At 39.0% G+C, this 16,376-nt stretch overlaps 1 protein-coding gene across 7 annotated transcripts in view; it reads right to left on the minus strand.

The window, feature by feature from the left end:
* Positions 1 to 7,909: 7,909 nt before the first annotated feature.
* opa1 (OPA1 mitochondrial dynamin like GTPase) overlaps positions 7,910 to 16,376 on the minus strand; it is a 130,048-nt gene continuing 121,581 nt past the window's right edge. For 5 of the 7 annotated variants that reach the window (XM_072572547.1, XM_072572541.1, XM_072572548.1 and 2 more), the window contains one exon: positions 7,910 to 10,731. In XM_072572547.1, coding sequence (XP_072428648.1) covers positions 10,667 to 10,731 — 65 coding nt within the window. In that variant the 3' untranslated portion in view covers positions 7,910 to 10,666. The remainder of the gene's footprint in view (positions 10,732 to 16,376) is intronic. The other 2 variants (XM_072572544.1, XM_072572543.1) reach the window with 2 other exon arrangements.

Here is a 16,376-nt window from a genome sequence, read left to right on the forward strand (position 1 = left end):
TCTACTCTACCTACAGTCAGTCCTGCCCCAGCTCAGAGCCTCACTTTCCCAGACCTGCAGCGGACCACTGTATTCCTACATCCTCAGGAGGATACACGCACTCAACAAATGGTATTTATCTACTGCATCGGACATAGAAGAACGTAAGCTAAACAAACTTTCATGTACTTTTCTCCACACACGAGCTTCCTCGAACCTTCCAGAATGTTCTCTTGGCCTCTGAAACTGCCCAGATGTCATTAGCCATGTGGCCGCTCCTTCCACGACCACTGGGGCGATCGATGATATCACTCCGCCCCCCCCCCCCCCCCCCGGACATCGCCACGCAGCCATTGCAGACCACATCACCTCCGCGACTGCAGAGAAGACCACCACCGCAGGATACACTGGCGCCGCTGGATTCACTATCACTGACGTGATACCTACCTTGAACGTTGAACATCACTTTCCCCCCTGTAGTTGCCATCGCGGCAGTCACTTCCGCCCCGCTGGTAGGTCCCATTGGTGACGTCACTTCCACTGTCACTGACGTCAGCAGTTGAGTATCCAACGGTGATGTTGCCTTTCTTGCCCGTGATGTCACGTCTGCCCCCATTAACTTAACCATAAGTCCAACTTCCACCCCACTTTGTAAATGTCACCTCCTTTGGTGACGTTACTACTGACCCCATAACCATGCCCACTCAGGCTACTGTCTCCGCCACCCCACCTCAAATTCCAGCCCCACTCCAGGTCCTAGCCCCCATCCCTGCCGTGTCTTCACCATTCTCCCAGACCTGCCCCTTACTGAGGGCAAACATTTAGTCCTCAGTAAAGGCCTCACCTTTATCACTCTATGATCCCAGATCAACAAGTTCGACACGAGCTGCGACCTTGAACGTTTCTTCCGCTGCCTCCACCTCCATGTCTACTTTTACAATCAAGACACTTGTCCCCCCATCGAGGACACCTTCTCCCACCTCCAACACCCCATTCACGTGGACACCCCATGCTGCCTGCTACCTGCCCTTGACCTCTTCATTTCGAACTGCCGCCATGACAGCCACCACCTCAACCTGTCTAACCGGCTCACCCACTTCAACCTCTTGCACTCACAATGCACAACCCTCCTCTCCCTCTTCTCAAACCCCAATCTCATCATCAAACCAGCGGACAAAGGGGGTGCAGTGGTAGTCTGGCGCGCTGACCTCTACACCGCTGAAGCCAGACGCCAACTCGAAGACACCTTCTCCTACCGCCCCCTCAACCATGACCTCACCCTCATCTGAATTTATGTGACTGTTTGAGTTAACGTTGATCCCAGAAGTGAAACCTAATTTTTTTCAGTCTTTCTTCCAGAAGAACACTTCTCAGTTTTGTATTTCCTAAGTAAGCTGTGTCTACAAGGGCCTCCAAGCCAATACATCATTAGTGACTTAACCATGAGCAAAAAGCCCCAAATGGACAGATATCAGAACACTGAGTGCACAATCCTCTTTTTTGTCCTTAAAACTGAATACATTAGCCAGAAACTGTTTTGTTTGTGAATCTCTGTAGATAGAAATCTATTTCTTTCCCTTTGATTGAAGCATGTGTTTGTACATGTATACTGGGTTATTTAAGGGAGCATCATTTATATTTCCATATCATAAATTGGTTCATTAATGAATTTTGCATCTTCATTGAATAGATAGTCTTTCATCATATATTAATAATATTGAATTTATAATAAAACCTGATTGCTGAATCTCTTAATTCGAAATCCAACAGACATCAAGAACATAGAACAGCACAGCACAGAACAGGCCCTTCGGCACATGATGTTGCATGGACCTGTGAACCCCTCTAAGCTCATCCCCCTACACAATCCCATCATCATCCATGTACTTATCCAAAAATTAATTCATGTTATGCAATGAATAAGTAGTAAAATGAAGTAGTAAAACATGGAAATATTAGAAACAATTAAAGAAATTAAAGATTTTGGCTCAGATTTTCTGGACAGCAGATAATAGGAAGAGTGCTTTGAAAGCTTAAACATCTGAAGGGCAATTATCCTGTGCCCAGACTATCTGGAAAAATTTCCAATACTCAACATTGGACAACACTTGAAGGAAGCATTGAGGGTAGCAAAGGTACAAAAATGTACTCAGGATGTGGGATTTCAATTAGGTGAAAGTGAGGACTGCAGATGCTGGAGATCAGAGTCGAGAGTGTGGTGCTGAAAGAGCACTGCAGGTCAGGCAGCACCCGAGGAGCAGGAGAATCGACGTTTTGGGCACAAACCCTCCATCAGCAATGAGGCTTGCAGGCCGGGGGGGCTGAGAGATAAATGGGAAGGTGGGGGTTGGAAGCGAGGAATGTGAACCCCACCCGAGGGAAAAGACATCTGCTAAGCACTTCATCTTTGCCCCTCATGATTTTATAAACCCCCTGAATCTCCTATGCTCCAGTGAAAGAAGTTCCAGCCTACCCACCCTATTCTTATAATTCAAATCTTCCAGTCCCGGTATCCCCAATTTAATAATATCTCTCCTACCGCTACCGAACTATTCGTGCTGGTGGCATTGAAAACTCCACCAGATGTTTTATAGTAACTAACTATTATGTACAAACATTTCATTCCTTCAGCACAATATTAAGCTAGTTGTTTACAACAGAGAAGCATGCTTATTGTAGAGTGTTATTAGAGTCATAGAGATGTACAACATAGAAACAGACCCATTTGCCAGCACTTGGTCCATATCCCTCCAAACCCTTCCTATTCATATATCCATCTAGATGCCTTATAAATGTTGTGATTGTACTAGACTCTACCACTTCCTCTGGCAGCTCATTCCATATACACATCAGCCTGTGTGAAAAAGTTGCCCTTTAGGTCCCTATTATATCTTTCCCATCTCACCCTGAACCTATGCCCTCTAGTTCTGGACTCCACCACCCCAGGGAAAAGACTTTGCCTATTTATCCTATCCATGCCCCTTACGATTCTATAAACCTCTATAAGGTCACCCCTCAGCCTCCAATGCTGCAGGGAAAACAGCCCCAGCCTATTCAGCCTCTCCCAATATCTCACACCCTCCAACCCTGGCAACATCCTTGTAAATCTTTTTTGAACCCTTTCATGTTTCACAACAACCTTCCGATAGGAAGGAGTCCAGAACTGCACGCAATATTCCAAAAATGGCCTCACCAATATCCTGTACAGCCGCAACATGACCTCCCAACTCCTATACTCAATGCTCTGACCAATAAAGGAAAGCATACTAAACTCCGCCTTCACTATCCTATCTACCTGCAGCTCTATTTTCAAGGAACTATTAACCTGCACTTCAAAGTTACATTGTTCAGCAACACTCCCTTAGACCTTACCATTAAGTGTACAAGTTCTGCTAAGATTTGATTTCCCAAAATGCTGCACCTCACATTTATCTAAATTAAATTCAATCTGCCACTCCTCAGCCCATTGGCCCTTCTGATCAAGATTCCATTATAATCTGAGGTAACCTTCTTCGCTGTCCACTACTCCTCCAATTTTGGTGTCATCTGCAAACTTACAAACTATACCTCCTGTGTTCACATCCAAATCATTTATATAAATATGAAAAGTAGTGGACCCAGCACCGATCCTTGTGGCACACCACTGGTCACAGGCCTCCAGTCTGGAAAGCAACCCTTCCCCACCACCCTCTGGCTTTTACGTTTGAGCCAGTTCTGTATCCAAATGGCTAGTTCTCCCTGCATTCCAAGAGATCTAACCTTACTAACCAATCTCCCAGGGGGAACCTTGTCGAATGCCTTACTGAAGTCCACATAGATCCTGTCCACCATTCTGCCCTCATCAATCCTCTTTTTACTTCTTCAAAACACTTAATCAAATTCATGAGACATGATTTCCCACACACAAAGCCATGCTGACTATCCCGAATCAGTTCTTACCTTTCAAAGCAGATGTACATCCTGTCTCTTAGGATTCCCTCCAGCAATTTGCCCACTACTGATGCCAGGCTCACCAGTCTTTAGTTCCCTGGCTTTTCCTTACCACCTTTCTTAAATAGTGGCAACACGTTAGCCAACCTCCAGTCTTCCAGCACTTCACCTACGACAACTGATGATGCAAATATTTCAGCAAAGGGCCCAGCAATCACTTCTCTAGCTTCCCAGAGTTAGAGGGTACACCTGATCAGGTTCTGGAGATTTATCCACTTTTATGCATTTCAAGACATCAAGCACCTCCTCCTCTGTAATATGGACATTTTTCAAGATGTCACCATCTATTTCCCCATATTCTATATTTTCCATGTCCTTTTCCACAGTAAACTCTGATGCAAAATACTTGTTTAGTATCTCCCCATCTCCTGCAGCTCCACAGATAGACTGCCTTGCTGTTCTTTGAGTGGCCCCATTCTCTCCCTAGTTACCCTTTTGTCCTTAACGTATTTATAAAAACCCTTTGGATTCTCCTTAACCCTATTTGCCAAAGCTATCTCATCACCCCTTCTTGCCCTCCTGATTTCCCTCTTAAGTGTACTCCTCCTGACTTTATATTCTAAGGATTCTCTAGATTTTGCCTGTCTATACATGACATATGCTTCCTTCTTTTTCTTAACCGAAATCTCAATTTCTCTCATCATCCAGCATTCCCTACACCTACCAGCCTTTCCTTTCCCCTAACAGGAATATACTGTCTCTGGATTCTTGTTATCTGATTTTTGAAGACTTCCCATTTTCCATCCATCCCTTTACTTGCAAACATTTGTCCCCAGTCAGCTTTTGAAAGTTCTTGACTAATATTGTCTAAAATAGCCTTCCTCCAATTTAGAACTTCAACTTTTTAGATCTGGTCTATCCTTTTCCATCACTATTTTAAAACTAAGAGAGTTATAGTTGCTGTGCCCAAAGTGCTCCCCCACTGACACCTCAGTCACCTGCCCTGCCTTATTTCTCAACAATAGGTCAAGTTTCTCTAGTAGGTGCATCCACATACTGAATCAGAAAATTTTCTTGTACACACTTAACAAATTTCTCTCCATTTAAACCCTTAACACTATGACAGACCCAGTCCATGTCTGGAATGTTAAACCATTACCACCCTATTACTCTTACACATAACGGAGATCTCCTTATAAATTTGTTTCTCAATTTCCTGCTGCCTATAATACAATCCCAATAAGGTGATCATCCTTTTCTTATTTCTCAGTTCCACCCAAATAACTTCCCTGGATATATTGCCGGGAATATTCTCCCTAAGTACAGCTGGAATGCTATACCTTATCAAAAATGCCACTCGCCCTCCTCTCTTGCCCCCCCTTTCTGTCTTCCTATAGCATTTATATCCTGGAACATTAAGCTGCTAGACCAGTCCATCCCTGAGCTACATTTCTGTAATTGCCATGATATCCCAGTTATCTTTAAATGATCTGAGGTAAAATGGAGTACATCATTGGGTCATATGTTAGGATATATTGATTATATCACAAACACGTCTCTCAAAGACATACTGACATATTGACTGGAACAGATAACAGAGGATATACCAAGCAATTATGAAATAAAACTGCATTTCACCTTTACTAAAAAGGGATGAGGGAATAAGAGTAGAGAAAAATTATTACTCAAGTCTTTAACAAGATCACAGCAGATCTATATAGACCGTTTTGGTCTGTATTGAAGAAAAAATATATTCGCTTTACTGAGAATATGACATAGTTTAGCCAGACTCACTCCTAGGATGAGTGGAGTAACCTGGGGGAAATCAAGTAACTAAATCTATAATCTCTGCAGTTTGGAATGACAATCTGGGGAAAATAAAAACTAATATTTGAAAGCCAGCATGAAGATATCAAAGTATCTGCAGTCCTTTCTTTAACCCTATGGATTAGTGAGTTTCTCAATACATATTTCAATCAGTATACTTATACTCCCAGGTTTGGGTGTACAGGGCATAATTTTAAAATTTGCAGTGGACACAAAACATGGAAGCATTGCAAACAGAGATGATAGACTTCAAAAAGACATAAACAGGCTACTGAAATGGGCAGGTTGAATTTTAATGCAAATGTGGGTAAAATGAGACATTTGGTAGGAAGAAAGAAGTAATATAAATAACACAATTCTAATGTGGGTGCAGGAACAGAAAGACCTGGAGAACAGATGTGCACAATTTGTTGAAAGTGGCAGGGCAGTTAAGAAAACAGTTTAAAAAGCAGATCAGATCCTTGGATTTTTAAATAAAGGCAAAGAGTACAAAATCAAAGGAGGAATGATTAATCCTTATGAAACTTTCAGCATCAACTACTTCATCCAATTCTCAGCATCTCACTTCAGGAATTGAAATCTTCGAAAGAGAATGCACAGAAAAAAATTCCAGGGAATCTGTGACAGGTGGACTTTTGAGGATGAGGCCAACTTTGTTTTTCTTACCACATTCTGGCAGCTGTATCCTTCAGGACTCGACCTGCTCAAGGAACGGTAGTGCTTCTAAGCCACTTTTGGTGATGGATACTGAACTCCCTCACTGAATGTAAACCATGCACACTAGCTTCCCTTGGTGTGTTGTTCAAATGCTGTTCAATATGGAAACAACCCTAGTTCAAAATGAGTGATGAAGCACATAGTAATCAGCATAATGCTTTGTTGCACATATATCACTGATATTGCAGATTTCATTAGACTGAGATCAAGGGTGAGAAATCCCAAAGTTACTCCATCCTGAATGTATAACTTCTCGATCTATATTCCTGGAGGACAGGATGATATCCAAGCATGGTGATGTCTGTTTGGAATACCTGTTGTAGTCAACTAACCACCAGTCCAAAACTGGACATTCTAAGTTGACCCACAGCTGAAGAATTTGGCCTGCCAGAAAATTGGCCAAACTAAACAGCAGCCAGCAGCTATTGACTACAGAGAACAGTAAAAGGCAAGGTCAAAGAGGTCACAAAAATTTCAAAGGGAACACGTTACAACCAACCCAAGGGTTGTATATTGGAAAGTATCAATTAGACTTTCTGCATCTTGACTGTCTGTGTATGTTGCTATACTGGGAGGTATAAAGTGTACAGTGAAGGATGTTGGTACAGCCCCATTGGATGACTTGAACCCAATGACTCTATTGGCCAAAGACCATTGAACATTCTGGAAAGTCGGGGCTGTAGTGGGGCAGGGGGAGAATAATACTTGGACACACCTGGCAATGAGGACATGCAGCAAGACCCATGACAGAAGACCGTGCACCAATGCAGGAGGAGGTCTACCCTGTGAACCCCACTTTTATGGAAGCGAGCCAGCCCTACATCAGAAAGGAAGGAAATTCCAATCTCCCAGGTCAAACATGTGGATCACCGTAGGTAATATTCTTTCTGCGACAAACAGAACTAGATAGAGTGTAAATTTGTAAGAATTTGGAAAATGCTCACATGGTGTTTTATCAAGGAAAATCTCGTTAACAGAATACAGTTGAACCGCAAACCACATTCTGCATCGCATTGTCTGCTTTACTGAAAAGAGCACTTGGATAAAGTGTTTTTAATATACAAACAAGTTGAGTGTGCAAAGCATGGAAAACATTGCATCATTTGAAAAGGTAACATTATGAGAGAATGACTGTGTCAGGCTATTTGACTAGCCTATCTGACAGCACTCCCAATTTTGGTGCAAGTCCTCAGATGTTCATGAAGACGACTTTACAGGGTTGACTGGTATGCTTGAGCCTTTGTTATGTCAAGTGTCTATGTCAACGCCATTGGTCATCCATTTTAATTCCCAGTATAGATTTTTGCAATAGTTTGATCCCATTTGCTCAGTTATTTCAGAATAGTTAAGAACCAACATTCATCAGAATTTGCAAAGGCCCAGAACTGTAAAAATAACATTTTGGAGCCAGGTTCAGTTGCATGACACACCAAATATTTCAGAAGTAAGCACTCTCTTGTTTCCAAAAATGTACTCCGTTTTATTTAAATATAACGGCATTCAATAAATACATGACTCCTCACTAATTACATTAAGCATGACTTGGACACTTGCAAAGAAAATTCACAAACTATGATAATCTTTTTTCATTTATATAAGCATTCGCATAAATTCTGAGGATTCTACTGCACAACTACAGAACCAATATCGAAGGATCCAAATGGAAACCACACTGGATATGACTTTCATTTTACTCCAGACAAAATTTTTCTGACACGAACTTTAATTTTGCATTTTATTTCTCTCCTGAGGATTACAGAGATGCAGTTTCTTTCTTCTGAATGAATAAATGGGAGCCAGTGCACCTTTGAAGTGGATGACAGAAGTAGACTATATAATTCCCAATGAATGCAATTTTAGACAGCTATTCGTTATTTCTTATTGAGCTGGATAGGAGAGAAACAATTAAAATATTTGCACAAAAAAATGTTACATTTGACAAAATCAGTTCATCAGCTTTCACTTACACAGCAATGCTTAATTTTCTTTTGGGCACTTAAACAATCAACATTTTAATGTGTTTCAGGAGACTGCATGTTACAATAGAAAACGTGATAGGCTGAAGCTTTTGTAATCAGAGTTGTTGTAAAAATGCAAGTAAAACATTGCTCATGAATTCTCCACTCAGAGAGTAGAATATATGGAGAACCTAAATGCGCTTCCAGTTTTAATATACACAATTTGTGAAGTGATGTCTTCAGAAGTGTGCTTAATCGTACTTTTGAGTCTCTCTGTAGCCCTTCAGATAGTGAGTGGTTCCTGATTCAAGCAACATCTCATGACACAAAGCTCCATGTCAGGGGCTGAACTAATTCATACGAAGGAAAAAAAATTAAATTACATCAATTCAAGTTTTAATTGAGAAAACAAATTCCTTAAAATGGTTCCATAAGTGCAGAAAAAGTTCAAGATTTTGAAACTACTAACAGAACATTTATTCGTAAGTAGAGACTGGCTTTAAAACAAACTTTTTCTGAAATAATTTTACATTTATTCTTTATGAAAAAGCAATAGGAAATTAATAATCATATTATTCACAAACAGATATAACAGAATATTTAACTGCAAGGCAACAAAAGATATATTTTCCAGATCAAAGTAGTCGAAAACATGGTCAATAAAAACAACTAATCTGATAATAACATTCAATGTGAGCTTCTATTTTGAAATTACAACACTGGAAGATTTCTTTTACCATATCATATTCTTAACTTCCAACTTACAAATCATAACTCCTTTACAATGTACACCTGTGCTCTGGAATACTATGCATTTATGGTTATGCTAACAAGCTGTATCTGTGATATGAATATAGATGAAGTGCGCTGACAATAATCAGAGACTTGTCAGGAGTACAGTTTATCATGAGGAAATAACAAGTTAATTGCATTCCACGAACACATTTAAAAACAGCTTTAGTTTCCTCAGTGGCTCTGCTGTTTAAGGCTGTGGGTAAGATCCATTTTGGATCCCAGTCCATTCTAAATTACCTCATCTAAACCTCATCACCACTGCTGGTTATCACAACTGCATTCAGAAATTTGGTTCATGGGAGGGAAGAAATTAGCTAGGTTTATACTCTTGATCACTACTGAAAGTGTAGACACCAAGGAAGTATAAATCCAACTCCATTGTTCCCCTGCAATTAAAGCCTGCCAGTTTAGGTTCACACAAGAAGAATGATCAAAGCGCCAAAAGGTGTATGGCATCCATGCAACAACAAAAAGTCATTACAACATTTCATGAAAGGAGAAGAGACAGCTGATCGAAACAAGGGGAGATAGGAGGAAGGAGAAACGTGTTTACCTTAATCATAGCTGTAATTAAAATTGTATCAAACCCTTAGCTCACTGATGCTAACATTAAACATTGTGTTCCCTATATAGGAGATAAGGTGCTGCCATTAAAGATAGTTGCCATGATTCATCTGTGCATGTACAATTGGTACAGTTGGAGTCATGTTGTCATGGCATTCGTGTAAAAGCTCTTGACACAATTCCAAAATGTTACAAATCACAATATGTCTTGGCTGCATTTTAAAGCTATCATGTCTCGTAACAGGCGAAAGGTGAGACTTATGTACCATTACTAATCATTCTTAAAGGAAAACTGAAAGTGACCATCAGAAGCAGCTGCTCTGGGATTCTCAACTTAGCCACAAATGCAGCTGAAGCTAGAATTCTGTGTTGATTTGGAGCATGCATTATACAAGATGGTATTTAGAAAATATTTGCATCACAGAATTCTTACCCAAATCACGAAGAAATTAATACATTTGTGAATCATTTAAATCAAAGTTTCCTCAACCATTTTTCTTCTAAGTATGCCTGCCCTTTCCCGAGAGTGTTGACTCTTTGTTGGATGGAATTATGCAGTAGAGTCATGCACAAAGAATTCTGGGGAGGTGGAAGGGTCAGGCCAACAAGCTGATGCTCACCCAGTGAACACACCTATACACTTCCAAAAATGATCAGCGGGTAGTGCTTAGGAGAAAAAAGTATGGTTAATAATTTGCCATGACAGAAGCCTCATTGTGGTGCTCATTCCTCCTGTAGGGATCCAGGTAGGGCCTTCTTTTTGACAGTATGGTTTAGCCACTGGGGTATTTCTTTAGATATCAGGGATGCTCCTAAAATGTTTCTGTAAATAACGTTTGATAAATTTAAGCTAAATCCATGTTTAGTTGATGAGACACATACATACAAAGACATTGCTATTTTTCTTGATGTAGAGCTTCAATGAATGCTTCTAACTTTTCTTGAATCTCACGAACTCTTTCTGAAATATAAAAAAGTTTGACAATTACTTCACTCTATTCAAACGTTAATGATAAATAATAATAATATTAAAATCAATACAGGAAATGATGGAAAAAAGTAATGAAGGGTTTTGCCTCTCACAGACTTACAGCTAAGTTTTGAGACATAATATGCTTACCTTACTTACATTAAATATGCTGTAAAGTTTAATCTGTATTTAATATTTGCCACATTGGTCAGCAGGTCAAAGCTTGGTTGATTTAACTAAAATTTGAGTGAATGTACAAATTAGGAACATGAATATCCCCCTCCACCCTGCTCTGTCATTCAATAGATCAAGGCTTTTCTGATTATTGCACATTCCTAACTACCCCAATAACCTTTCACGCTCTTGTTAATCAAGGATCTATCTACCTCTGCCTTAAAAATGATGCTTTCCGTCACAATTTGAGGAAGACTGTTCAAAGATTCTTGATCCTGTGGGAAACAATTCTCTTCCTCTGTTTTTAATGTGCCACCCTTTATTTCGCTACTATAACACCTAGTTCTAGATTCTCCCACAAGAGGAAACAACCTTTCCACATCCATATATCCAGACCTCTCAGAGACTCATGTTTCAAACAAGTTGCCACTTATTTATCTAATTTAGCCTATCTAACCTTCCACATAAGACAACCTATCCAGTTCGGGCATTAGTCTAGTAAAGGTGCCACAGTGCTATCGGACCATAGGGCTGTTTTCTCATTAGCAAGGCATGACTGGTGGCAGTTTAGCCTGAGGGTAATCATGCCTCATGTGAAGGGAGAGGTTAAGATGGAGAGTCCTTAATGGTAACCTCAACTAGTGCAGGAATTGAACCTATGCTATTGGCATTACTGTGCATCACACCGCAATCCAAACCAGCCATAAATTTGTTGAGTTGCTTCCAATACATTTACATCATTCTTTACAGAAGGAGACCAACACTGTATACATTACTTCAGATATGGTCTCTCTCATGCATTGTATGATTGAAACATTGCCTTCCTACTTTTTTATTAAATTCCCTTCGCAATAAGTAGTAACATTGAATTAACCCTTCTAATTACTGGCTGTACCTACATCCTAGCTTTTTATGATTCATGCACAAAGGCACCTACATCTCTCTGCATCTCAATATCTATTTAGGTAATGCACTTTTAAAAAATCTATATACCAAAATAAACATATTTCACATTACCCCACATTATACTCCAGATCTTTGTCCATTCACCTCACCCTACTATCTCTTTGTAGCCTCATGTCTCCACTCAACTTATTTTTCTATTTGTCTTGGTTTCAGCAAATTTGACAACCAAACCATTGATCAACTCATCAAGTTGAAAAGTGTGGGGCTGGAAAAGCACAGCAGGTCAAGCAGCATCCGAGGAGCACGAGAGTCAACGTTTTGGAACTGTAAAAAGTGATCTCTGTGGCACCCCACTCGTTACAGCTTACCAAACAGAAAAAGACCCAATTTATGCTCATTCGGTTTTCCGTTAGTTAGCTGGTCTTCAATCCATGTCAATATGTTACCCTCTACAACATGAGCTTTTAATTTCAGCAAGAACCTTAGATGCATGTAGCACCTTATCAAATGCCTACTGGAAATCTAAAGACATCAGTTCTCCTTTATCATGATCTTCCTTTCACAATACTATGTTGTGATTAGTTTGCTGGATTACTTCGAAGTTATCGAAGAGCCCAGTTTATAAAGTCTATAATAGTAGCTTTAAACATTTTCCTTACGACAGATTTTAAGCTAACTAGCCTGTGGTTTCCTGTTTTCTGTGCCCATTCCTTTTGAAAAGGAGTTACATTCACTGTTTCTAATCTCAGAGAACTTTCCCTAAATCTAAGGAATTTTGGAAAATTAGAACCAATGCATTAACAATTTAAATTGCCACTTCTCCCAAGAGCTTAGGATGAAGCAAACTGGGACCAAGTTTTAGATTATCCAAGGTTGATTCCAATACAGAAGGAGGCCATTCGGCCCATTGTAAATTCACCGGCTCTATTATCTTTCCTGATGAAGGGCTCTTGTCTGAAATGTCGATTCTCCTGCTCCTCAGATGCAGCCTGACCTGCTGTGCTTTTCCAGCACCACACTCTCGACTATTATCTAGTCCAGTTCTATTACCTGATGCCAATCTCCCATCTTTTCCACATATCTCTTTCATGCCGTTACTCTCCAAAAAAAAGTCTAGTGCTCTTTTGAATCCCTGGATTGAACTCCCTCCACCACATTTCCAGGCAATGCATTTTATACCTTAAAAGCCCGCTGTGAGAATTCTTATATCACCTCTGCTTTGTTTGCACATCGCTTTATATCTACGTTCTCTTGTTCTCTTTTCTTTAGCAAGCTGAAATGCCCTATTGCCCGAGAGACTCTGTTCAGCTTGCTCATGATTTTGACTACTTCTGTCAGATTGCCCTTCAACCTTTTTCTCTCGGACAAATTTCTCATTCCTGGAACCATTCTAGTAAATCACCTCTTCAGACTTTCCAATGCATTCACACCTTTCCTATAATATGATCCTCACAACTATACACAATGCTTCAGCTGATGTCTAACAAGTATCTTGTACACATTCAACAACATCTTCTTGCACTTGTACTCTATACACCCACTAATAAAACCAAGATCACTGAATGCTTTATTTACTGTGCTCTCCACCTGTCCTGCCACCTTCAATGATCTGTGCACATATACACCCAGACCCTTCCTCCTGCATTTCCTTTAGAACTGTATGCCCTATTTTTTTGATGGCCATATGTCTGTGAAATTTGGATCAACAATCTAACCTTCAATCATTTCTCAAGACACAAAGCCAAATTAAATGACATTGATGCTTTTTAGTATCTGAAAGGAAATTTAACGACAGCAGAATCTTTTATCCATTATGTAACATTTGATTATATTTTATTGAGAACTGTATTCCAGCTGTACCAAATTCATAAGTCCCCGAAATTGAGAGAATCCTATTGCAACTGTGGAGACTCTGAATTGGGAGATCACTGCCTAACTGAACAAACTAGTGTATTAGTTGGGTCTAATCCCTGAAGAAGGGCTTATGCCCGAAACGTCCATTCTCCTGTTCCTTTGGTGCTGCCTGACCTGTTGCGCTTTTCCAGCAACACATTTTTAAGCTCTGATCTCCAGTATCTGCAGTCCTCATTTTCTCCTATTAGTTGGGTCTACCTTCTTTCGGTTGTCTCGTTGCTATTTGCTTGGATGGCAAAATCTGGTTCAGCACTTAAGTATGCACAGATCCATAATTTAATGAAATTCAACAGGATGCAAACATTGCAGATTAACTTTGAGAGACAAATTCCTCCTTTCCTTAAATAAATTATAATTTCTCATTCATTTTTAAAATTAACCATCCAATAAAACCTATGAAGATTTGGTAACCGATAATGCTGTCACCAAAATTTATTTCACTAGTATTTTAGCACTACCATCTTGTAATTAAAACCAAACGCACTTAAATTTCTTATAAACAATTCCACAAACAGGTCATTTAAACACTGCTTTTCTTAAATTTGGAATCAGACATTTATCAAAACAAATTGCTTGATAGTGTCATTAAATAATAATTATTTGAGCCAGGTTATCAAGCACGTGTCAAGTAGAAAGTCGGTTTCTTTTTTTTTGTTTTATTTAAAATGCATGAAATAAAAAAGTTGTGTCATGATTAAGTTCAATTGATTACAGATATTTCTGCAGTTTAAGCTAATAGGAATGCTTTGTGTACTTTACATAGTGAGAACATGTAAAGATTTTAGATTCTGCGGGCTGGAAAGGTTATTTACATTCCACTTGAAGGTCTTTGACAAGCTGCATGGTTCTTTGGTCAGATCCTGAAATGTATCTTGTACACTCCAAGCATTAACTCATTCAATGCACATGCCATTGTTGCCACTTGCTATAGCCCACATCCATTTTACACAGCTGAAATAACAATGCCATCTGGCATTTTCACAGAATCACAAATTAAACTAGAGATTATGTCCATAGCTGCCTCGAGTAGTACACAAAATAAAGTTTGAACAGACTGATCAACTTGTTCCTAATTAGTTTAAAATTAAAATAATTCAAACCAATGATGGCTTAATTCTTATCATTTTCTCATCAATTAAATTTCAAAATTTGAACTGTTCATATAATGGTTTAAATTTTCCAATGAATTAATTTAGCTTATTGCCGTTTAGAATTCAATTTTTACTTATATGGGTTACAAATTTCGCAGCATGGACAGTTTTAAAATACTTTTCTGAATATCACACTCTATGCTTTAATCATATATATTTTGTTCCCAAATCTGATGTCAAGCTGAATTGTGACCTGCATGTGGAACCAAGATTATTAGCTTAAAATGAGAGCTTCTGAAAAAATACTGATTATTATTATTATATCATTTTTGCAAATGAAGCAAGCCAAACTGTTATAAATTTACAAAGAAGTGTTTGAGAAAACTTGAAGGCACTTTGTATCAAGGCAACAAATGAAGGTTCATAACAACCTTCAAATGTCCAAACATTAAACTATGATCCATACAAACTCCTAACTAACCCTTGACCCTACTTTCCTTAATACTATTCTGGCAGTCTTTTGAAGTGTGTTTGCTTAAGAGATGAGCTATTCCACGCCTTAATTCATTATTTTTCTGATCTTGCCATGAATATTCTCATAATCCTCTCACCCATATAACAGAATCCCCTTCATGCATATTGTGCACATGACTGCTTTCATATATTGAGAGAATCTGATTCAGTGGTATTCTCATCTCCATATGCAACTAAATTGTATGTCATCTCTGGTCTTCTGATGCATGACACAAGGTGATTGGAAAGTATCTATGTTGTCTGTAATTAGAGTTAGGAAATACCTTTGGCAGCGTTAAACTATAATACAATGAACAGGTTGATGACTACTCTCAAAAGGAACAAAATGATAAAAGCTAAAATGTACTTTCATACATTGGCATAAATATATAAAGATTAACATATACTTTAAAAAATACAAGTCTAGTTTACAGCTATACAAATACAAGATGAGCTAGTGATGAAATTTATGAAAAAATAAATTATTGACATACTAGCTCCTTTCACTATTTCATTGTTTACCAGACTGATGATAACCCCTCTACAATGATCTACTTCAACTTTCTCTTCCACTGTCTTGTTGACATTTTTATTTTCTGGCCTTGTACATTGTTCTAAATTATTCACACACATTTCAAAAACAGTAGGAGCAACGTTCCAATGTTATGTTTCTACTGGAAACCAGGGTGGTGAATTAGAAATTTGGGAACACAAAATTATCAAGATCATGATTAAGTCATGGGGTCAGAAATTTACTCCTGAAATATCAGATCACCTTCTTCCGGCTTAGAATCTCAACATTCATTTTAGTTGTATCTCCATCTTTCTTCAAGTTTCTCATTCTGCTATTCTCTTCCAGTTTGCTGCGATTGTATTAATCTTTACTTTGTCTGAAAACCTTTGGATTTTGATCTCTTTTCAGCTTTCATTTAAAGAGTAATGGCTATTAAAGTTGAATTTACTTGTTCTCACCCTTGTATTTCATTTACTCTATAATTATTAAAATCTGAATTTATCTGATACCAAGTTAAGGTATGT

Source organism: Chiloscyllium punctatum, chromosome 6, assembly GCF_047496795.1.
Source record: "Chiloscyllium punctatum isolate Juve2018m chromosome 6, sChiPun1.3, whole genome shotgun sequence".
Lineage (NCBI taxonomy): Eukaryota > Metazoa > Chordata > Chondrichthyes > Orectolobiformes > Hemiscylliidae > Chiloscyllium > Chiloscyllium punctatum.